The sequence below is a fragment of the Trachemys scripta genome, chromosome 23 (genome assembly GCF_013100865.1).
Source record: "Trachemys scripta elegans isolate TJP31775 chromosome 23, CAS_Tse_1.0, whole genome shotgun sequence".
Classification (NCBI taxonomy): Eukaryota; Metazoa; Chordata; order Testudines; family Emydidae; genus Trachemys; species Trachemys scripta.
Genome location: NC_048320.1, coordinates 11,298,258 through 11,322,315, shown reverse-complemented (window position 1 = coordinate 11,322,315; position 24,058 = coordinate 11,298,258). Strand labels below are relative to the sequence as shown.

The 24,058-nt window shown below is 55.2% G+C and overlaps 1 protein-coding gene across 1 annotated transcript in view; it reads left to right on the top strand.

Annotated features, from left to right (window-relative positions):
• The window catches only part of TBKBP1 (TBK1 binding protein 1), a 60,193-nt gene extending 54,124 nt beyond the window's left edge, over positions 1–6,069 (top strand). The window contains exons 8-10 of the mRNA XM_034756224.1: positions 124–242; positions 667–1,391; positions 2,249–6,069. Of these exons, the coding sequence (XP_034612115.1) occupies positions 124–242; positions 667–1,391; positions 2,249–2,377 (973 nt within the window). The 3' untranslated portion in view covers positions 2,378–6,069. The remainder of the gene's footprint in view (positions 1–123; positions 243–666; positions 1,392–2,248) is intronic.
• Positions 6,070–24,058: the final 17,989 nt, after the last annotated feature.

Below are 24,058 nucleotides of genomic sequence, written 5' to 3'. Positions count from 1 at the left end.
TTACAGTTGAGGGGGCGCAGTGGTTCAGCAGAGCCGGGGGGGGTGTGTCTCCCTGTCCCCGCGCCGGGCCCGTCTCCATGGGGGTTGCTTTACGCCTTGCCCTGCTGTCTCGCCCCGTGTTAGGGTGAACCTGGCGCTGGCCTACACCGAGCTGACCGAGGAGCTGTGCCAGCTGAGGACCCTCAGCTCCCTGCAGAGCCAGATTCTCCGGACACTACTGCAGGAGCAGGCCATCAACGGCGGTGAGCACGTTCCCGGGGGCGGCGGGGGTGTGGGCGGGTTCGGTGCTCCGAAGGGAGATCTGCACTGTCCCCCTGGACCAGAAGGGCCCGGAGTTTGGGAGCTGAAAGCGGAGAGGGGCTGGGGAGGGATGCAGAGCCCCGAGGTCAGGCTGTCACCCCGTCCCCCGCTCCCTGGGACGTCCCTGTTCCCGTGCGCCCCAGGCCCAGAAGGGCGCCCTCTAGGGGCGGAAGGGGAGATGGCTCTCAGGGGCCTGGATTCCACCCTTGGCCTCTTTCCGTGATCAAGATGGTCCCGGTGCCCACGTAGGCTGAGCTGGTCCCTTCCCGGCGGTACCACCCCCAGGGCACTGCTCTCCGTGCTGCGCGCGCACATGAGGGGGTGTCCCCTTGCTGACTTGCTTGTCTTTGTCCCGTTGCTTTGCAGGCCAGAGGCACTCCCCGCTCTCGCAGCGCCGCTCCCCGGCGCCATCCTGCCCGCCCCCGGCTCAGCAAGGCCGGCCCCCGGCCCCCCAGTGCCAGTCTCCCGCGCTGCAGCGGCGGTCTCCCGTCCCCCCCAGCCAGTCCCCCGCCCAGCAGCGCCGCTCCCCGGCGCCCCCGCCGTGCCAGTCCCCTGCCCAGCAGCGCTGCTCCCCGGCGCCCCCTCCGAGCCAGTCCCCCGCCCAGCAGCGCCGCTCCCCAGCCCCCTCCTGCCCATCCCCCGCCTCCCAGCACCGGGCGCCCCCTGCCAGCGAGAGGAACATGATGGATCTGGGGTACTCGAAGCCCCCAAGCCACCACATCAAAGCCAGCTTCCAGGGGCGTCGCAGCTACTCGGAGGTGAGCGACGCTGCCGTCTACCGGCAGGGCCACTCCCTGTGGCTGCAGCCCGAAGCCTCCACGCTGCCTAAGCACCGTCCCTACGGCGAGGTTTACATCGGGGGGGCCGGCGGGCCCGGGAGCGCCAGGGATGCCTTCGAGGAGCACCTGCGCTTCGAGAAGCAGTCCTCGGACGAAGACGAGTGGGGCGTCCCCAGCCCCCCCAGTCCCGAGGCGGGCGCCATCCGCTGCGCCTCTTTCTGTGCGGGCTTCCCCATCCCTGACCCCGCCGCGCACCGGACAACTGCCTCCTACTCCAGAGCCGAGCACGCGCAGTCCTGGCCGTCGATCAACGTAAGCGATAGCCCCCGTTACTACCGAACCCACTGCTTATCCCGCTGCGAGCTTCTTCGCAGCAGTGCCACCTCCAGCCTGGTCTGAGACGGCCTAGCCGAACCACCGGACTCGGGGACGTTTGGCCCCTTTTCTCAGTAATGGGTCTGACCCAGAATGTAGGACCCAGGGAGGAAGAGGAGTGGCGGTCCCGTGGCTAAGGACAGGGAGAGCTGTGTTTGGGTCCTGGCTGTGCCGCCGCCGAGCTGCGTGACCTTGGGGAAGTCACTTAACCACTGCACGTGCCTCAGTTTCCCCATCAGTAAAATGGGCTGTGATACTTTCCTACCTTGTGAGGATCAGTCCAGTCTGTGGCTGAGGCAGTTGGTTACTGTAGTGCTGGAGGCCTCGGGAAAGCCTGTAACCAGATAAGAAATGTGGGGAACTTTGGCTTCCAACCTTGAGCTGAGCTGTGCCTGGTGGACCCCAGCGGTGGACAGCAAGTGCTGGGAGAGGCACCCCCTAGTGACTGAGGGGAGCTGACACCTGCGTCCTTGAAAGCTGCCAGGAGGGGGAGGGTGGGGCATAACCCCCCGAGGAGTGGGTTGAAATTAATGAGGGGGAAATTCAGGCTGAAGATCCCACCAAAGCCTGCTGCGGGGGAGGCCTGGTGGACTACAGAACAGTCCCCTGGGGGCGGGAAGCAGTTCAGTGGGAAGTCCTGGGCCCCGGGTGCTGTGAATTGGGGCTGCTCCATCGACTTCAGTGGAACTCCGCTGATCACCGTCAGCTGGGCTCCCAGCCCTGCGGCTCTGGGGAGGCACCTGGGACCCTCCTTTCCGCAGAAAGGTCATTTCTCGCCCCTTCTCGCCCCACAGCTGCTGATGGAGACGGTGGATTCCGACATCCGAAGCTGCCCCCTCTGCCAGCTGGCGTTCCCTATCGGCTACCCGGACGATGCTTTGATAAAGCACATTGATTCGCACCTGGAGAACAGTAAGATCTGAGGCTTCTCCTCCTCGTCCCGACTTCCTTACAGCCCTGGCCCCCTTTGGATGCTGCATGAAAACGTGGGGAGCGACACGGCTCCCTAAATACCTCCAAGTCTTCAGTAGCTGCAGGAAAGACTGAACTGTAAGAGACTCACCTCTCCCTCACCTTGGTTTTAAGTGGGTTTCTTTCCCCCTCTCCCCCCACAAGGATCTGCAATACCCGGTGATGCTTGTGCCAGCCGGGGGGACGCTCCGGTCCAGGCACTGAGGGAGGGCAGACCCGTCGGTAGTGGCTTCTTACAGAGGGTGTTGCTTGCCTTTTACTGCTGCTTCCTTTACAGCTCTTGCTGTGTCATTTGGTTTTTCTGGATGATCTCAGGGAGGATTGATGGAGGATGGATTCCCCCCCACACACACACCGCCCCACACCCCTACTCTGAAAGCTGCTTCCGTGAGAGGCACAGAGTTTCCATGCACCTGTCTGCGGGAATCTCGGTGCCGTTTGAGTCTCTCTCCCCAGGGGTTTAATTGTTCCAGGGCGGTTGGTTCTCTTCAGCTTTGGTCACTGTTGGGCCCCCGAGAGCTTTCAAACCAACCTGCCTTGGCCTTTGGCTGCTAGTTCAAGCATCTTTCCAGTCTTTTACATTAAAATCCCACCACCCCTTCTCTCAGTGACGCTGTTGAGAAACGAAACCCACTTTCTAGAGGTGTAGCATGGACATCCCATAATATTGCACTGAACTTAATGTCGGCTAGGGGCCGTATCCCGGTCTCCTCAAAGTCAACGGCTGGTTTTGTCATCGACTCCGGCGGCGCCTAGCTACGTCCCTGGTGTAGTTATATTCTCTTTGATGTATCGTTTACTCCTCCTTCATTGCTTTGAGTAGCTAGTTACCGTGTATCAAGGATCCTCTCTGTGTCCCACATAGTGGTCACGCCCTCACCTTGCCCGCAGTCTCGTGATGGCCTGTGACACTAGTGCGACGGCATCGTGTTAATTCCGCAGCGGTCACCTGAGTGGGTCCAAGATCCACTGTCTCTCTCCGGCCTTACTAAGCATCTTTGCGTTGTACTGATCTACGCCAAGCCCATTCAGACTGGCCAGCTGCCCCCATTTCCCCCGCGGGGGCTGTCTCAATGGAACTACGTGGGGTCATTCGTTCATCAGAAGTGCCCGTGCAGTGAAGATGCTTTGGAAAGTAGCCCCGCATCTCCTAGCAGGACCCAGAGATAGTTTTTGTGCTGGGCAAACCCCCACTCCTTTGTCATTCACCAGGGTGCTGATGACGCTAGCAACTATAGTAGTACTTCTCTGGGTAGGCATCGGCTGTACCTCTGGCTGGTGTCATTCGTCCAAACTCTGGGGTGGGGAAGGGAAGGAAGAGAATCTCGCTTGCTCTTGGCCGCGCCGTGGGCTGGGAGGTGGCGTTCGCCCTCCGGCACTGGAGTGGAAAATGTAATTCAGAACAAACCGGCCCTTTCACCCCAATGCTCTGCCTAGAGATGGGCCCAAACCACTAACTGGTAATCTGGAGCGACCAGATCCCTGGCATTTCAAGGGGGATTGATGCAGGGTTTGGGCCCCACTCTCGAAGTGTGCTGGGGAGTGGGTGTGGTGTGAAATTGGTTTACTTAGGGGGAGGATTCTCCGGGCCCAAGGGGAATCCCGAGCTCCTTGTCTGAGGAAACTCTCAGAAGGGGAGGACTTGTCCATACTTGAAAGTTAGTGCGGATTAAAGCACAGTGTAAACGGAAAGTGTATTAGTTGTTCCCGATTAACCCCCATGCCTGGACCCTTTTATTCCACAACAAGAGTGCCCCGTTCTCGTTTAGTTTCACTACGGCGCGTTAAGCTGACCGGGGACAAGGCTGCAATACGAGGATCCACAAATGGAACAATTCCACGCCTAGCTGAGCCCTGGACTGTGGGGTTTGTCCGTGGAACCGAGAGACCCCTGGAATTTCGAGGTTTCCAAATTGCCATAAGAAGAGTTTGTGATTTAACAGGGATCAGAGCAGGGCCAACCTGGGGCTCAGGTGCCCTGGGGGCTGGCCGGCGTGATGACGAGCTTCTGACCCCACATGCTGGGTGGCCGAGGGGTTTGTTACCGCCTGATGATGCTGGCGATCCAGGGTGGACGGATGGCAGAATTATAGGACCAGGAATTTACTGATGGGCTTGATGTGGAAATCACTGGGTGCGGCGCTCTGGCCTGCGTTATGTGTAACTGACACATAAGCCACCCAGGGGTGGGTCCGCGCCGGAGCTTGGATCATTTTGGTCCCTTCTGGCCTTAATGGGTGTGTCTGCACTGCAGAGAAACTCCCGTGGCTGACCCGTGTCACCTGACTCGGGCTTGGGCTGTGGGACTAGCAAGCTGCAGTGTAGACGCTTGGGATCCTCCACCCTCGTGGGGTCCCGGAGTCTGTGCCCCAGCCTAACGCCAGACATGTACAGTGCAGTCTTATAACCCCGCAGCCTGAGCCCCGGGTGTTTCATCGCAGTGTAGACGTACCCCAAGCCTGTGAGTCGGAGAGCAATTCCAGACGCTTCCAAGCAGCGCTGACGCCGGTGCCCCCGTGTAAGGTGCTGGAGCCTAACGGGGACGCGGGCCTTTGGGAAAACGCATTCAAACCGGTTTTGTGCATTCTGGGGAGGTGGGGGCTAACACCCCACTACTCATGGCTCACCCCCCATATCTCACGTCGTGCTGCATCTGTGGCCGGAAGTCGTGGCAGTGGGCAAACAGGGCCCAATCCTGCGAGATTGCAGAAGAATTCCAAGTAGGCTCTGAGCACCCTCAAGTCCCACAGAAGTCAGCGGGGGCTGAAAGGGCTTGGGTCTCCTTGGAAGGCCAGCTGGCAAAAATCGGTGTAGCCCCTCTGGCATCAATGGGGCCACGCCGATTTACGCAGACAGAGGAGGCCCCGTCCTCCTTGGCTCATGCATCACTCCTTTCCATGCTCTGATAACACACTCGCCCACAAGCTGTGGGTCACAGGCAAGACAAGCATTTTCAGCAGGCGGAGGATTCCAGCCATATTGAAGTCATGTCACTTTAAGGTTAGGGGAGGGGCCAGCACTTGGGGGGGAGGAGTCAAGGGCTAGAGAAGTGCCCGCGAGCAATTTAATTTCCCCACTACTGACACCACTTGTCCCACATCCACATGAAATCTACCTCAGAGCCAACGAGAAGCAGAAATGATGGTGAGGGGAGATTGGGCTGGGCCATCCAGGTCCGTCTCCAGGGTTCTGATGCGTTCTGCATTGTGGCACAAAGCCTGATGCGACAACGCACGGCTCTGTCTGAAGAGCCCAGAGCGACCCCTTCCCCATGCGTGGTCTGCAGCGAGCTCTTGGTGTGTCATTTATTGTAGGCTGCTCCGGGCCTGTTACTTCAAACCCCCCCACTCACCGTTCTAGTCCAACAATCCAAAGCAGAAATATGTGATGTGGTATAATCTCTGCCCCTCTCCCAACCGAGCACCCAATCGGGAGATCCAAGCGGCCTGTCAGTCATTGTTCTGTGCTGCATGCTCTTGACTGACCCAACAAACACGAGCCCCTGAGATCCCCAGCTCAGGGGAACGTGGAGAGACATTGGTCTTTATGTATCTTCCTTTTGTGTATGTTCTCTTTGAAGAGATCCTGTGCTCTGTGAAACGGAATAAGTCGAATAAAAGTTACCTATAGACTGAAGCATCAATTAGCAGCCAAAATCTCTTCTCTTTTGGGCTGTGTGGGTCAGCGCTGGCTTGTTCGCTTTTGCAGTTAAATTCCCCAGGATAACGTCATCTGCTTGATCGGGGACAAAGTGTTGATCTGGTACTTGGAGTAGAGGATTGGGAGTCAGGACTCCTGGGTTCTATTCCTGGCTTTTGGAGGGAGTGTGGTCTAGTGGTTAGAACAGAAGACTGGGTGCCAGGACTCCTGGGTTCTATTTTTAACTTGTGGGGGCGAGAGTATATGGTCTAATGGACAGAGCCGGGCACAGGACTCCTGGGTTCTGCTTCCAGCTCTGGCAAGGAGTGAAGGGCTTCCCAAACTTTTGATAGAGTGAGCCACTCCTTAACAGATAAATTGTTTGTTTCATGCCCTCCACCCCCCCCACCCCCCCGCTTCTCCTTTTCATGATCACAGCTCAAGCCCATCTCTAGCTGGCAGGGAAGTTATATCACCGACAGCACGTCTCCCCGGGAGAGGGAAAGGGAATGGGTCTGATTCGCTCCCAGTTTAAACTGGAGTCAAACTACTGACCTCACAGAGGTCCGTGGAGTCACGCCAAGTGAGCACTGGATCAGGCTTCAGCTGGGTGGGCTGGAACCTGATTCACTGTGTGAGAACAGCTGGTTCATGAGGGTCTGTCTTGAACCATCTTACAGTGGGGTGACTCTGATGGTCTCCGGGACTGAGCAAGAGCTGGCCAGAAAATGGAAATCCCTTCCTGAGAAAAAGTTGACTTTTTTTTTTGTTTAATTTTCTGTCCCGAATGAAAAAAGTCAAAAATGTCAAAAATTTTGCAGGAAGGGAGGGATTTCCAGATAAAATCTGCATGGGGAGAACCACAACGGAATCTTTTGGCTTCCCCGAGGCTTGCTTGGAAGGCTGTTGTCAATTTCACTTTCCCCCAGCAGGCGCATGTGAAATTGACAAGCATCTTCCAGGGGATCCCTCTTTTCAGTTTTCCACCAGAGAAATTCAAAAAATGTTCAGCAACATTGACATGTTCTGCCTTAGTACAACAACCCTGATCGCAGGTACCACCCTAATACAAACAACAAGGCCGGTCTTCACTAAAAAGTTAGCTCGACCCAGCTACGTTGCTCCGGTACGGACAGCGCTAGGTTTTCCCATCGCTGTAATGACGTCTACAGTGACACGCAACAGCGGCGCCAATATAGCAGTTTAAGTGTCGACGTAACCTAATAACCTCCCTGCTTGGCAGTGTCGTGGATCATGCGGAAGAACCCTGCAGACCAGTCTTGGTGTGGGTGTGGGAAACAGAGACTCAAGTTCACACAGCAGGTGATCGGAGTGGCAGAGGTGGGAATCGAATCCACACCGCTTCCCTCTCACGCAGTGCTGGGGAGTGGACCAGCTCATGTGTTTGCACCACTACAAAGACCTGATGTTAGTAGCGCAGGCCAGGGAAGGTGAATGAGTTGAAGCGACCTCGTAACCGGGCCCTACAGAGCTGGATTGTTTCAGATTTACTGCGGTGTTTTCACAACAGTAAGATTAGAACCACGGCGGCTGGGGGCGGGAGGGAAATAGGACAATCAAAAGCAAAAGCAAAAGTTTTGCAAGTCCCCGGGCAGTTAGGTGGGAAGCCTGTGTCAGAATGCTCCCTGCGTTACCTCCTCCGGCCCTGACCCTGCCATGCGCCCTCACCGCTGGATTGGAACCTTTCACATCCCCGGGGAGGGTAGGGGGAAAGGGGGAAGAGGCATGAGAAATAAACATGCTGACTACTCCCCCCACCTATCTCACTTCCATACTAGCGTGAGGCACTAATCCAAAGCCCACTGAAGTCAATGACGGGAAAAGCTGCTGGGCGGTAGATTCCCCCTCCCACGTTACCCAGCCCGGCTTTTCCAGCCCTTTCAATGGAACCCCACTCCCCATGGCGGGCGGGGGGGGGGGGGGGGAATGGGGCTGAATCAGGGCATGGCGGCGCCCCCTGGAGCTGATTGAGGGAACTGCAGCATGTCCCATTTTTGGTGCTCGGGGTTACAATTCAGGACGCCGGGGTACTGCTGTGCTTTAAGAAACGCAGCCAGATCCGTCGTACATCGCTGCTGCTTTTCAAGACTGAGGTGTGGTCGTCAGGGTACTTACCTAGGGGCCTGTCCACTTCCAAGCAGGGTTATTATTATTACTTGTATCACAGTAGCAGCTAAAGGCAGGGGTGGAGATCAGGGCCTCAGGATGCCAGGTGTTGTACCAGCACATAGTAAGAGAGAGTCTCTGCCCCCCAAATGCTTACAGTCTAAATAGACAAGACCGACAAAGGGTGGGAGGGGGACAGAGGCCCAGGCTGGAGACAGGGCCGGCTCCAGGCACCAGACAAGAAAGAACGTGCTTGGGGCGGCACATTGTAAGGGGCAGCATTCCGGCACAGTCCGGCCGCCCTACTGTGGTTTTTTGTTTGTTTGTTTGCTTTGGCAGCCCGGTCCTCAGCTCCGGAGCCCCCGACCGGCTCCCCGCGCTCCGCCAGTCCCAGCCCAGCCCTGCAGGGGCACGGACCCCGGCCCAGGGGGGCAGAAACTAGCGATCCCCACTGCTCACCGTGCCACTGGGTTCCCTGGGACGCGCCACTCCCCGCCACCTGCACTGGCCTCCGCCTCCTGCGATGCTCTGAGCCTGGCCCAGCCGAGCCACCTTTAAAGGAGTGACTGAGCCAGCACCTCTTGCAGCCCCCGGAGGCTCTGCCTGCCCGTCTGGGAGAGGCACCCCAAGGCCAGAGGGGGGAGCCCCTCTTGCTCGGCTGTGCGCCTGGCTGCCCACGGGCGAAGGGAGCGGGCGGGCGCCGCCCTTCACCCCCCTGCGAGCCGGCCCTGGCTGGAGAAGTGACTAACATCCCACAGTAGCTAGCACCCAGGTGGCTTGACTCTTCGCCAGTGCCCTAGTTACAGCCCCGTACCTTGGCTTGGGATTTGGCCTTTTAAGGTGCAAAGAGGAGAGCCTGACCCATCACAACAAAGAAACAAACTACTATTTATAGCACAGCTCAGTGGTCACTTCCACTTGCAAAATGCCGACTGTGCCACTGCCAGCCGCACGATAGTGCACCCTCAGCATTTGCATGTGCATCACTTCATAGGGGCGGCGGAATGAAACCCGCTTTTTGCACGCATCATTTGCACGAATCAGGTGAGTTCGGCCCCGGCTACCTGATTCCAGCAAACAAATACCTGTGGTACCTGCAGGGATGCAGCATTTCAAAATGGATTGCAAATTGGGCGGGCATGTTTTTTGGAAAGGGTGTTGGAAATCTAGCCTGGGGGTTGGGACAGGAAAGGTTCCAGCCTTCAGATCTATGAATCTGAACCCACGGAACAATGGTGCAAATGAATTCCTGTCCTCTTTTGGGGAGAATAAAGCACTTTAGTCTGCAGCTGAAGAGGAGATAAGCGTAAAAACACAAGCCCCAAGACCAGGGGAGATATGAGGCTACAAAGCACATAGTGGTTGAAACCACAGAGGAAGCGTGTAGCAAACAAGATGTTTGGTAAGCAAAATACCGAGCGAAACAGAGGCGATGGAGGAGAGAATATGCCTGAAGAAAGAACATGGAGAGAGAAAGCCAGATCCCCCCTGGTCAATGGACCACATCCCCAGCTAGTATAAATCGGTGTTGCTGCCTTGAAGTCAATGGAGTGACACCGATTCCAGCTGGGGATCTGGGTGAAAGCCTCGTGCTGTTGAATTCAATGGGAAAACTGTCGAGGCTTTCCGCTCTCGTCCGTAACAATCTCAAGCTTAGCCAACGTCTACTGCCGCCAATTTAGAGACTCCGTTGACTTCAGCGGGCTTTGAATTGGGCAGGTCGGGAGCAACCAGGTAAGTCTGAAGGAACCACCAGAAGATGGAAGTACCCAATGGGTTAATAAACGTTTCTTTAGGAACGATGCCTGAGCAGAAATTACAAACAGAAGCGAGCTCCTGGATGCGGTCTGCACAAACTTGTGAATTTCCTGTCGCAGGACATTTGGAAATTTCCATTTTTCATTCTGATTCGGGCCGAAAGGAAAAGTTAGAATGTCCCACAGAATGGGAGTTCTGCATTTTGACCAGCTCTAGTCCTGACGCTATTGAAAATCTGGCTCTGACTTCGGTTTGGTCAAATGGAAAGGCAATTGGGGACTTCACACTCCTAAGTGACGTAGGGCAGTGGGAAGGTAGATACCGGAGCTAGCTAGCTGAAATACCAAGCGCAGTGAAGCCATGGCTCCGGGGTAGGCAATAGTCCGGCAGCTCACCCAGGCTCCCGCTCATGCTGCCACAGCTACACGGCTATTGGTGTCTGAGTTACTTAGATGAAAGCTAGCTCAGGTCTGGCTCCAAAAGTGCAGCGTTAACAGGGCCTTTGGTGCATTAGCAAACTGTCCCCTCCATGCTTGAATGGGAGCTGAGCTCTTCTGAAACTCTGGCCCCGATTCTGGGTGCTGAGCAGTGCTACGTCTGGCCTTGAGCTCTTTGCAAAACATCGCATCATGTGAATGATATTTTCCACTCTTTTCCCCCCTCAGTTTCTGCTGTCTTTTTTTCAACCCCCACACGAGAAGGCTTCTGCTGGGCTCAGTTATTCTTTGGTGAGAAAAACTTTGCAAACAGGCAGCTAAACCTGCAATGCATTCTTCTTCACTCAGCGCACAGTCAACTTGTGGAACTCCTTGCCTGAGGAGGTTGTGAAGCTAGGACTATATCAGAGTTTAAAAGAGAACTGGATAAATTCATGGAGGTTAAGTCCATTAATGGCTATTAACCAGGATGGGTAAGGAACGGTGTCCCTAGCATCTGTCTGTCCGAGGGTGGAGATGGACGGCAGGAGAGAGATCACTTGATCATTACCTGTTAGGTTCACTCCCTCTGGGGCACCTGGCATTGGCCACTGTCGGTAGACAGGATACTGGGCTAGATGGATCTTTGGTCTGACCCGGTACGGCCGTTCTTATGTTCTTATGTTTATGAAGCATTTTAGGTTAACACTCCCTAATGGCAACATCAGAAATAGTGGGTGACACTTTCTTGGCGGCACCCAAAACCTTAGCTTGCTGTGTAGCCCCCCTGCCTCAGCGAGAGAGAGATTTGCCAGTGCCAAACTGGGGGTGACAACTCCCTGTCACCCCGATCTGTTAGCCACCCCAAATCAACTTCTCAAAACTCTGCCCTTCATGCTGTTCTGTTGACCTTATGCTTTCCTTTGTTCTAGTCCCTTCACCCAAAATAAACAAGGAAAAAAAACCTGTAACCTTTGCTTTGTTGGTTTGTTTCCCACCTTCTCGCTGGGGAATCATGTCACAATCCAGTTTTTCAGGGCCCGTAGCGTGAATCTGAGCCACCCAGCAAGCTGGGTGTCAACCCTGCCGACTACGTCCTTGCTTCGCTTTCCCTGTTTAGCAGCAGCAAATCTCTTGCTGAGGGAGAAGGGTAACAAGGCGCCTTGTAGTTCCGGACGCCCCGAGAAAACGTCAGGTGTGGGGAACCCTGAAACCACTTCCAAGCATTTTCTCAGAGCTGGGCCATTGCTCTCAACACAGCCCTGAGGCTACAAAGAAACCACATGGACGCAGCTGGGTCCCAAATAACTCTACTAAAACTATTCACGGACACGCAAGGCCTGGCCGCGTATCCACCCTGCTGCTGGGCGGGCTGGTGGCTTCTGCAGTAGAAGACAGGGAGGCCCAGCCACAAGGTCCTGTGTGACCTTGGGGACATCATTTAGCCTCTCTGTGCCTCGGTTCCCCTCCCCCCCCCAGCCCCCGTACAATGGGGATAACAGCGCTGCCCGGCCCCATAGTGGGCTATGAGGTAATACGGGAAATCTTGCGAGGTGCTCAGACACTGGGGGAAAGGGGCCCATCTAGCTAGCTGGAGCGAGGGAGGGCTCCCACACTATTTAAAGGGACACTACCCAATTCTATACATGACGTATTCCCTCCTGCTTGAAAGGACACTTACAAAGAAAGCACCACCGTATTCTACCAAACCCCGCTCTCATTAGCTATACACCACAGCGCCACGCTGCCCCGCGGTGACGGCGAGCACTGCGTGTCGGGCCTGAGCGCCGTGCCTGGGAGAAGGAGGTGTCCCAGCTCCCTAGGGCTCCGTTGAAAAGCCCGGCGTCTGGTATGGAAGTTTGTCCCCTAGAGGTTGGCCGCACAATGGTGAAGACCACAGGGGCTATGGTTAGGAGGTGGGAGTCCGATGGGATTGAAAAGGCAGATGTTTCCTCTGGCTGCATTGTGTTATTTCCCCCCTCTGTGCCGCCCCCCTGAGGATAGGAGTCTGGTCTAGCTCCCCCATCAGCTCATGCTCCTAGGTCTGGTGAGCCCTGGGTTAGCTCCCGATGCCTCGGCCAAGAGGGCAGCCGGCAGATGTGTTAATTACACGGTGCTAATTACAGTGCAGCCCGCAGTCCCTTCCCCTGTGCTCTGCACCCGCCCTGCTTTGATCACAGGCAAGGCGAAAGGTGCCACCATGAACCTTCTCTGCACAGCCGCAAGGGGCAGGTCAGCCGAGCCTCGGATCGCTCGCCCCTTGGAAAAAAACCCCCGAAGCCGCTGGATCCCCCACACCTGCGAGCTCGTGAAGCCAGCTGGCCTCGGGGCTTGTGGTGTAACCACTGGAAGTAATGCGCCGCCGTGGCAGGGGAGCTAACTGAAAGCGGGGAGCGTGCAGCGAGCCACACAAGCACCTGCCTCCTCGGCCAGCTCCCGAACAGGGTCTGTACAGCCTGGTGCAGTCAGCAAACTCCCCAGGTGGGGGCGCTGATGTGTGCCGCACTGTTCACCAGAGTCTGGTGGTTAGGTGGTCGTGGGTATTGGGGAGCCAATTTTTCATCGGTCCCTTTATAGAGAGGGGAGGCAGAGTTGGTGCAAAGGAGGCCCCCGCTTAAAATCACCGGGGGATCCACAGGCTGGCTTCCCCCCCACAGCTGTGACAGCCTGGTCAGAGGGCACAGCAGCCCCAGAGGGCAGGGGGCGGAGCGGTTAGGGGGCATGGGTGGGCTAGAGGAGGGAGGGGTGTGGCCAGGGCCGGTTTGCACCCTGGCATCCTGTGTCTTTGCAACGCCTCCTCCGAGGCTTGGCAGCAAATTAGATGCACGTTGGGGTTGAACCGGGCCCCAGCAGTTTCTGAATAGGGGAGGCACAAACGCCTGCACCACAGCAGGGCTGGACGTGCCCACCCCCCGGGGAGTCAGGACGCCTGGGTTCTGTTCCTGGCTCTGTCGCTCGCTCAATCTCCCATCTCTCTGTGTGACTGCAACAAGGAGGTGCCCACCCCCCATCTCAGGAGGACCAGGGATGGGGTGTACTGTCCCTTTAAGAAGGAAGCCCGGCTGATTCTCCTCTAGCGCCTCCTACTGTGGGAGGGAAAAGGCGCTGTGAGAAAGGAGCTAGGGCAGGGGTCCTCAAACTGGGGGTCGGGATCCCTCAGGGGGTCGTGAGGTTATTACATAGGAGGTCACGAGCTGTCAGCCTCCACCCCGAACCCTGCTTTGCCTCCAGCATTTATAATGGTGTTAAATATATAACCAAGTGGTTTTAATGTATGGGGGGGGTCACACTCAGAGGTCTGCTGTGTAAAAGGGGTCACCCGTACGATAGTTTGAGAACCACTGATCTAGAGGCCTCTGCCAGACTGAGCAGTGTCCCAGGCTGATATCATCTCAGTATCAGGGGGTAGCCGTGTTAGTCTGTATCTACAAAAACAACAAAGAGTCTGGTGGCACCTTAAAGACTAACAGATTTATTTGGGCATAAGCTTTCGTGAGTAAAAACCTCACTTCTTCGGATGCATAGAGTGAAAGCTACAGATGCAGGCATTATATACAGACACATGGAGAGCAGGGAGTTACTTCACAAGTGGCGAACCAGTGTTGACAAGGCCAATTCAATCAGGGTGGATGTAGTCCACTCCCAATAATAGATGAGGAGGTGTCAATTCCAGGAGAGGAAAAGCTGCTTCTGTAGTGAGCCAGCCACTCCCAATCCCTATTCAAGCCCAGATTAATGGTGTTGAATTTGCAAATGAATTTTAGTTCTGCTGTTTCTCTTTGAAGTCTGTTTCTGAAGTTTTTTTGTTCAATGACAGTGACTTTTAAATCTGTGATAGAATGACCAGGAAGATTGAATTGTTCACTTACTGGCTTGTGTATGTTGCCATTCCTGATGTCCGATTTGTGTCCATTTATTCTTTTGCGGAGGGACTGTCCGGTTTGGCCAATGTACATGGCAGAGGGGCATTGCTGGCACATGATGGCATATATGACATTAGTGGATGTGCAGGTGAATGAGCCCCTGATGGTGTGGCTGATGTGGTTGGGTCCTCTGATGCTGTTGCCAGAGTAGATATGGGGACAGAGTAGGCAACGAGGTTTGCTACAGGGATAGGTTCCTGGGTTGGTGTTTCTGTGGTGTGGTGTGTAGTTGCTGGTGAGTATTTGCTTCAGGTTGGGGGGTTGTCTGTAAGCGAGGACTGGCCTGCCTCCCAAGGTCTGTGAGAGTGAGGGATCATTTTCCAGGATAGGTTGTAGGTTGTGGATAATGCGCTGGAGAGGTTTTAGCTGGGGGCTGTATGTGATGGCCAGTGGTGTTCTGTTATTGTCCTTGTTGGGCCTGTCCTGTAGTAGGTGATTTCTGGGTACCTGATGACGTGGGTTCTAGCCCACGAAAGCTTAGGCCCAAATAAATGTGTTAGTCTCTAAGGTGCCACAAGGACTCCTCGTTGTTTTTGATTAACAAAGGGGGATCTGGGACGCAGTTGGGCTAGTAGGTGATTTCATCTCAGTGTTGCTCTAAGCACGGTGGTAGCACAACCTGCCTGCACTTGCGTGGGCTGCTGTCTCCTTCTGGTGGCTGGACCCCTACATAAGATCTTTGCTAGCTGCCTGGCATCGTAGAGTGACGCCTTTAGCTCAAGCAGGAGCAGCTGGGGCTTTTTCAGAGTCCCAGGTCCAGGCCCCACCTGGGACCCAGGCAAGGTGAGGGAGAGATTTGCGGACGCCGCAGCGTGTGGTGGTGGTGCTGGGGGGGTTTATCACGGGGCGGGCCACACGGCTGCATTGCTGGCACCACTGGCAGGGATATCTCACTGTGGACAAGCCCTCGCTAAATCCTGCAAAGAGTCCGTGCGTCACAAGCGGCCTCTAGGAACAGCTCTGAGCCTAGAATTGCCCCCCCCGCCAGCAGGCTGTTCGTGGTGCCCTGGTCCTTAGCTGATCAGTGTGGCTGGCCAGGCTGGGGATCCCGCAGCAAGCCAGACCATGCTACAGTATGCTTATCATCCCTTTCTAGGTGGGAGGGATAGCTCAGTGGTTTGAGCATGGACCCGCTAAGCTCAGGGTTGTGAGTTCAATCCTTGAGGGGGCCATTTAAGGATCTGGGGCAAAAATCTGTCTGGGGATTGGTCCCCCTTTGAGCAGGGGGTTGGACTAGATGACCTTCTGAGGTCCCTTCCAACCCTGATATTCTATGAATCAGTTCTCAGCCTACCGGGCGGGGGCATGACCCTCTCCTGCACCACATCCTTTCTGTGATTGGAGGGCTTCTTTCTATTGTACCGTGGGCTCACGGTGCGGTAAGTGTTGAGCACCAGGGCTGTGGCTGGACCCCCCCCCCCCCCCCCCCCCAGGGGGGGCCCTTATAGCCCAGTCTTACCGCAATACAGATCTTGTAATAAAACCTCCTCCAAAGGGAGAAAGGCATCAGGCCCCTGCTACCAGCAACTGGGTGTGTGCGTGGGAGGGGGATTTACAAAGCAGCTAGCTCCTGTGGTCGCTCGGACGTCTGGCTATCCTCCAGGGGATCCCCCTCCCCCCTTCGCTGGGAACAATACGCCCCTCGTCTGAGCGCCTCCCGCTCTTTAACGCATCAGGCCTCCCAATGCCCTTGCAGCACAGCGCCTCCAGAGCTTGCAGGGGCCTGACTCAGAGCTTTCGAGGCCCGTCATGATCAGCTTGGCTGACCTCCTGACACCCCCTGAACTCAAAGAACGCCCCCGCCCCCGGCACCGGTCATCGTATGCGACGGGAGGTCCAGGCTGAACCATCAGCACAGCCGCACGTGGCATCAAGGCAGATTGATGGCAGGATCTTTTCCTCCCACCAGCCAACACCTTGCCGCCTCCGGAGGCAGGTGAGAGCTGCGTTAATGAAGTTTTTCGTTCGGGCCCAGGGTTGTGAATCAGACGTGCTAATGGAAATCACTTCGCCGGGCTAATTAGAGCTTCATTAGTGGCTGGTGCATGCTCGGAGGGGAGAGAAAAGAGCCCAGCCTCCCAGAACACGAGGCTGAGTGCATTGCAAGGGAGAGGGGACGTGTTAATCAGTTTATTCCTTCTTTGGGGAAGAGGGTGCTGCTCCCCCCGCACCCCCGAGGGCTCTCTCAGGTTGAGTTCCTGATGACGTGGGTTCTAGCCCACGAAAGCTTAGGCCCAAATAAATGTGTTAGTCTCTAAGGTGCCACAAGGACTCCTCGTTGTTTTTGATTAACAAAGGGGGATCTGGGACGCAGTTGGGCTAGAATAAGGACTGACACCAGAACGGAACCTTTTCTAAGCCCTTGAGGAGGGGGGTGGCTGGCTCAGAGCTATCAGTGCACCAGTTCAAACCCAGCCTAAGAGGGGTAGCAGCTTAAAGCCAGGGCTGGTTGGTGAGTCTCAGCTGGGTTCTGACCCTGCTATTATTTCTGTTACGGTAGGGCCTGGAGCCCTCTGCCCTGAAGAGCTGGCGACAGACAAAAGGTGGGAGGGGAAACTGAGTCACAGAGCAGGGATGTGACTTGCCGTGGGTCACCCAGCAGAGCAGGGGAGAGAAGGTTGTGATGGCCCTGCTATAAAGGGCAGGGGAGGCGCCTTTGGAGGAACGTGGGTTGTTTTGCTTTGCCCAGGGGGAAGGGCATTGCCTTGTGTCCACCCCCTGGAGGAGAGGGACACTGGTGTCCGTGTAGCCATTGGGTGTGACCGGCCATTAGAAATGACCTATTGGCCCCCAAGGATGGCTGGGACCGCACCCTTTGTGCAGCCCAGAGCAAGGGCATTTTGGGGGCTGTAGTCTGGAGGGGCTGATGGGAAGTGTAGTTCAGCGCACATGTGACTGCGATCAGGTGATTGCAGGACTATATAATGCAAATGCTTTCTTGGGCCAGATCGTTTGAGAGCGTAAGAGAACGGACTCAGATCTGGAATTCTGGATTGGGCTTTTCCTAAAAGCCAGGCAGGATCTAGAACAGAGGTGCTCGACCTTTTTCTTTCTTACCCCCCCCCCCCCCCCCCCAACATGCTATAAAAACTCCACTGCCCACCTCTGCCACAACAGCTGTTTTGCTGCGTCTAAAAGCCAGGGCTGGTGTTAGAGGGTAGCAAGCCGGGCGTTTACCTGGAGCCCCATGCTCTGGGCTCCAGCTGGCCTTGCTTGGCGGACCCCCTGAAACCTGCTCATGGCCCCAGAGCTCTGGTTGAGAACCACTGATGTAGCAGACCTTGTCTTGGGGTGAGGTGGGCAAAGGGAGCCTGGATGAGGCTTGGGAGGGAAGTGAGTGCTGGCTTCTTGGAGAGGGCTGCTGGCTGGTTCCCACACCCTGCATTGATGGGGCTGAAGGACTAGAGCGCACTGGGAAGGCAGAAGATCTGTTTTATGTTTTGGACTCTCTTCGTTTGCCCCAGAAGGGAAGGGCGGCAGGACCAAGCTATTCCCCCACCCCGAGAGCCGGCAGCCCGGGAGGGAAATGTGGCCCAGTTCCGGAGGAGCAGCGGCTGAGGCCGGAAAGGTAAGACCTGCGATGTCATTCGAGGGGCCATAGTGAAACGAAGGGAAGACGTACCTGGCGCTGGCTGCGTTTGGATCTTAGAGCAATGGCAGTTTGCAGGCTGGGTGGGGGAAAAAACAACCACCGAGTTTAATGAACCGTATGAGCTGCAGAGAAAGTTCTGGCTCCTCCCCTTTTGTGCCCTCCCTCCGGACCTGTAGCGGCCAATGAAATGCCCGTAGACCTGTGACCCACTCAGTGTTACGCTCCCTCTAATGGTAGCGGGACCACATACAGCGGTTGATTAATCCGCTGCTGCTTGAACTGATGCTTCAAGACGCAGTGGTCCAGGGCGTGATTCCTGCTGACCCACCCCTGGGAGCGGTGTTACGGAAGGATAGTAGCAGCATCAGACCCAACCTGCCGCGGCTGATTCTAGCTGCAGGACCCAGCAGTTTTCTGGGAGCTCCCTCTTACCCGACTAGCGTCGCGGCGGCATGTCACGAGCACATCCGGCGTGCGCTGTCAGCCAGGTAGCAAGACAACCAACGATGACCCTTCCGGCAAATGAGCCATTGCGGTTTCTGAAAGGATCAAAGAACAAAATGAAAGTGACTTTTAAATAGACCATCTCCACTTCATAAAGAATTCTCACTTCCTTCGGCTGCGGAGGGCTGAGACGCAGGGGACAGATGTTCAATAAAAGGGCCTCTTCAGCTCTTCCTTGTTCTTCTTTTTCTTTTTGCACCTGGTTCTCTCCAGGCTCCATCTTCTCTCCAGTCTCTTTCGCACAGGAGAGTTCTCCCAGATGAGACAGCTCTGTGAGGCTTTGATTCCATTGGGACCTGATACTATTTGCACAGAGCAAGCCTGAGCAAATGCAATCCAGACAGGAGCGAACGCTAGAGCAACAGGACAGGAAAGAGCGTAACAGACACGTGGTAGGCGCCTAGGCCTTAGAAACAGTTACTCCTACTAGGTTGGCTCCTGGAGCCCTTCCTTGGGCATCAACCACAATGCTGGCGGAGGGAGGGATAGCTCAGTGGTTTGAGCATTGGCCTGCTACACCCAGTGTTGTGAGTTCAATCCTTGAGGAGACCACTTCAGGATCTGGGGCAAAAATCTGTCTGGGGATTGGTTCTGCTTTGAGCAGGGGGTTGGACTAGGTGAGGTCCCTTCCAACCCTAATAGTCTGTGATTTAATACATAGAGTGCCACACCCCTCCCCTTTATTTTTTTTGGGGGGGGGGATAGCTCAGTGGTTTGAGCATTGGCCTGCTAAACCCAGGGTTGTGAGTTCAATCCTTGAGGAGGCCACTTCGGGATCTGGGGCAAAAATCTGTCTGGGGATTGGTCCTGCTTTGAGCAGAGGGTTGGACTAGATACCTCCTGAGGTCCCTTCCAACCCTGATATTCTATGATTCTCTGACTGCCAAGTAAGGATGAGGTGGGGAGGTTAGGTCTCAGGATGAGGTCCATTTTCTGCTTAATCAAAGTACAGCATGCCCTGTGGGATGGAGCATGCTCTAGCGATTGGAGGATGGAGCTGTGGGTTGCGTGTGTGGCTTCAATCGCTGTGTGATGCTAGCCACGTCACGTACACTCACTGGTCGAGGGACTGCTCAGCCACCCAATGCGTAACCCTAGTGAAAATGATGATATTGACTCCTTACTTTGTTGACCTAAATCAGATAGGAGCAGAGCACTCCAGAAAGCTGACCGGGATTTTTTTTTTTTTTTTGATGAAACACTTCTTTTTTTTTCATTAAAAAAAAAAGCTGATTAGTTGAAACCAAAACTCCCTTTCTCAGAAAGGGTCAGTTTAGCTGCGTTTCTCGACTGGAGAAAAAATTTTTTGGAGGCGGGGCGGGAGCTGGAGGGGAGGAGGCTGAAATGGCAAAATTGTTGAAATGTCCCATTTCTGAAGCAAACATTTCCACATTCTGGTTTGAAATGACGTTTCATGGTGAAACGTAAGCCCATTCTAGTACAATATTTACCCCCGCCCAACAACATGGGCTGACATTGCAACGCAACGGTTTGACTGAAATAAAAACCGTTCACTGTGGTTGACTTTGTCCTCATTCAGGACGCACACGAATTCCAAAATCTCAAGTTTTCACGGAACGGGAGAACGGGTCTCTGCCTGTCTCTAGCTCTCTTGTTGGCTCCCATCTGTAAAAAGGAGATAACGCCTCCCTACATCAAGGAGTGTTCTGCCAGGATAAAATCCATCCGTGACTGTGAGGAACTCGGATGCTATCACTTTTAGAGTCTGTAAGTTTCTCTGGGCAGGGACATACAGCATCTTGTACAACGGAACCCTGATCCTGGACTGGGGCTCTAGGCACTACTATAATACAGGTCAGTACCGAGCTGGTCGGAAGTCACCTACCCAATCTGGTTCATGACCAAACTAAGTTGCATGTATTGTCATCCCCATCTGTAGCTTCGCCGGTGTTGCTTTCTGTGCTGTAGATAACCCCCCGCTTCTCCCCCCCATCAGTAGAACCCCAGCAAGCGGAAACATGTTCAAGCCACTTCTTCCTCCAAAACCGAAACTTCCCCATTTGTTCTGATTGGACCAGATCACTTCTTCCAAGCTAGCTGGGGACTGCGCCGGCCCCCTTTGCCCACTCCCCCCAGGCCCAAGTCTGTGCCCCATGGCGGTGTGGACTTCCCACATCTCTGCTGCTTCCATCAACTCATCTGCATCTCATACAAAGCTTGTTGTGTGTACCTGCTGCCATGGAGTGCCTTGTCTCAACAGATGGGGTTTATGAGTGACTCTGGCTACGTCATCCATCAGGCTAGATACAACCCGGAAGCCCACGACCCAGGCCTCCCCACCCAAAACAAGCTGCCTGCTTCCTACCTGGGGCATATCTGATCCAGTGGGACAGATCGACCTGGCCCAGGTAAGGCAGGTGGGCCGCCTGTGCTCCATATCCCATCTCCAACAGTGGGTGGCACCAGCTACTAGAGAGGAAGGGGCATCACACCCTGTATGTAGCCAGTTGCATCTTGGGCCTGTCTCTGTCCCTAACGCAGCTGGACTACCCACCTCGATCACCCCCCCGGGAAATCCCTCCCAGGCCTCGTGCTCTGGTAGAGGCTCTCTCGAATCCCAGCCAAGGAGACCAAAGCAGGTCTTCCTCCCCACACAACACATTCAGCTGGTTTCCATGCTAGGAAATGTCCCTGCCTTGCTAATTTGCTCGCTCCGTCTCCCCGCCCCCACCACCCATTGCGCAAGGCCGCCCTGTGAGATTCTCCGGGGAGGCTGCCAAGTGGGGTGGGAGAAAAGGGCCAGTGAGATGGTGTGAAGGATAAAGGCTCCGTCTTTGAAGAAACAACAGCGGCAGCTGCACGACACCCTTTACCAGAAACTAATCTTTCTATCTTGAGAGAGCCAAAAAAAAAACAAAAAACCAACAACCCAGAACCCACAGGGCTGAGCGGGGCTGCAACTCTCTGCAGGGGAAGGGGAGCGGGATGCGTGGGAGGGGAGGGGGGAGCCCAGCGCTTGTCTGTCAGAGATAAGGGATGGGAAAGACATCAGGGTTTGTCCCTCGCCTGCAGGGAAGGGTGGTGCCAGGCCGCGTGGGCACAGGTGAGTGGGCTGGAGGTGTGCGATGCCCTGTGATCCGGATCCGGGCATATCCCGCCCGGGCTGTTCTCAGGTGCGTTGCAGACTCGCCCGAGGGCTGCATTGAATGGACATGGACAGCCAAAGAGGTGGGATTTTCTCAAGTCACAGGTGATGCTGGAGGCCCGACTTTGGCCCTTTAAGGTGGCTAGAGGTTTTTTCCGAGGGCGGATGCTCAGCGCTTCCTTAAAAAACAGGCCCCTTTCCAGGTGGCCCAAGTTGGGAGTGAGGAGACGCAGTTCACAAGTCTTGGCCTGTATCCATCTGGAATGAGCTCCTGGCCCAGCCCGGGGCAGGGGGAAGGGGGTGCTGTACTCAGCTGGAAGGGAAGATGGCTTGGCTCGTTTGGGTTGTGTTTCCCTCAGATCAGTGGTTAGTCTTTGTTTCCCCTCCATGCTCTGGTAGCAACTGCCCTGCAGAAAAATGGAACCGAGCAAGCCCCACTGAGTGTAGGGTGAGGAGGAGGGGAGACCCTCCCAGGAAGGGTAAGAAATTCACCCCCTCAATCATATGATAGCATGGTGGGGGGATTGCATACCTATGGCTCACCGACATTAGCCACCAAGACGGGAACACGGGTTAGATAGATCACAGCTTTGCTCTGGTTACGAGGACGCCTGGCCAGCATGGCCCAAGGGCTAGGACACTGGCCTGATTGGGAGACGCTGGTTCTGTTCCTGCCTCTTTGTTTCGCTTGTCCCCGGAGCTTGTAAGCTCTCCAGGGCAAGGCAGAGGGGGTCATCCCTAGCAATGTGTATGTACAGTGCCAAGCACACTGGGACCCCGGTAGCTGATTTCTTCCCCTTTCCCCACCCCCATGATGGTGGAGTTACCCTAGAGCTGAATTAGCTTCCATGTGTCTTAACTTTTTAAACCACTATTTGCACCACCCCCGATCTGGACCCCCCCCCCCGCTCCCTCCCCCACACCCCTGATTCACCCGACGGCTCCTCTCTTTTTCTAAATCACGTGATAAATTTCAAACACCCAGGGTTGTTGCTGTTTGAGCCGCTGTTACTCATCCCTTGCCTGCCGGGCCGAGTCAGAGAGGGTTTCCATCGGGGGTGGGGCCGATGAGTCAGGATGCTCATAAACATACCTGACGAGGTGTTATTTGGGGAGGGAGGAGGAGGGACCCACTCCTGCCCTTGCCCCACTTCAAAGTCCCAGAGACACTGGGCCGAACTCCTTGATGATGGCTCCGGCGTGGTCACTCCTGATCTTCCCTCTGTCCCCCCGGGGGAGGATCAGGGCTCTGGGGCAGGCGGCGTCTGCTGGGAAGCCGCTGCTGGCTGGAAGTGGGTGCCATGCTCCAGTGGGTTTGGTGACCTGGGTTCTGTGCCTGGCTCTTCCTCCAAACTGCTGCATGCGCTTAGATCACTTTGATCCTCTTCAGCAACAGGTGCAAAACGCTACAGAGCCAAGACTTCTGCACTGGGGTGAGCCGGCAACGCTTGGTGATGAAGGGAGAACCTCACTCAGGCCTCTCAACCTGTTTCTTGTTCCAGAATGACTCTCCCCAGCTCTGGATTCTCAGTCCAAGCCAAGATGTTGCTGCTGGGCCTTAGGGTGGCTTATCTTTGGGTTTTCTCTTCCCATAGCAGCTGGCTTCTCAGAGACTTTAAGGCCAGAAGGGACCATCATGACCATCTACTCCCGCACATTTGCAGGACACCGAACCTCACCCGCGCGCTCCTGTAATAGACCCATAATCTCTGGCTGAGTTACCGACGTCCTCAAATCATGGTTTAAAGACGTCACGTTACAGAGAATCCACCATTTACATTAGTTTAAACCCGCAAATGACCTGAACCCTCAGGCTGCGTCTACACCAGTGTAGACAAGCCCTAAATCAGTATATTTCCTCTCTGTTTACGTAACAGCCCCTGCTCGGAGGGACTGAATCCAGGACCTCCATCTCCCCATGGACTAGTCCGCTAGTCAGATTGCATGTGGCTGCCCCCATCCCTCAGCTGGGTGGGGACGTGGAGTACCCTTTGCATGCATTTCATACCTAGCTCTAAATAAAACGATATGAATTAGCAATGGGCTTGCACCAGAACCTGGGCTCCCAAATGTTCTACCCAAATTTGGAGATTACGTATGGGGAGGGGGGCGATATTTAATCCAGACGTGAATTTCACGGTTGATGCAAATCCAAACACTTTTCTGGGAGATCTGGATATCTTGATCAGAGTCTTGGGGAACCAGCTGTCCTGAAAGGAAGCATATGTATCTGCCCTTTATTGTCAGAGCCCCTAAACCACATACAGCTGACTTAGCTAATATGCCGTAACCAAATGGTGATTGCGTGACTGTTTACTTGCTGAAGTCTTCAACTGCTTGATGTCTCTGCTGTAGCATTCCAGGCAGGGTGTGGCCCCTGGTAAACAAGCGTGATGAAGCAGGAACTCAAGCTGTGTGGAAGCTTGTACATTTGGCGACAGTTGTAGCTGTTTATTGAACGCCTCCAGTTCAAGAGGGACTAGGCTTCTGTATAGCGTGACAATGACACCATTGACGCACAAGACTGTGTCAGTTATGATTCTCTTAGCAAAAACGATTGGGAGGAG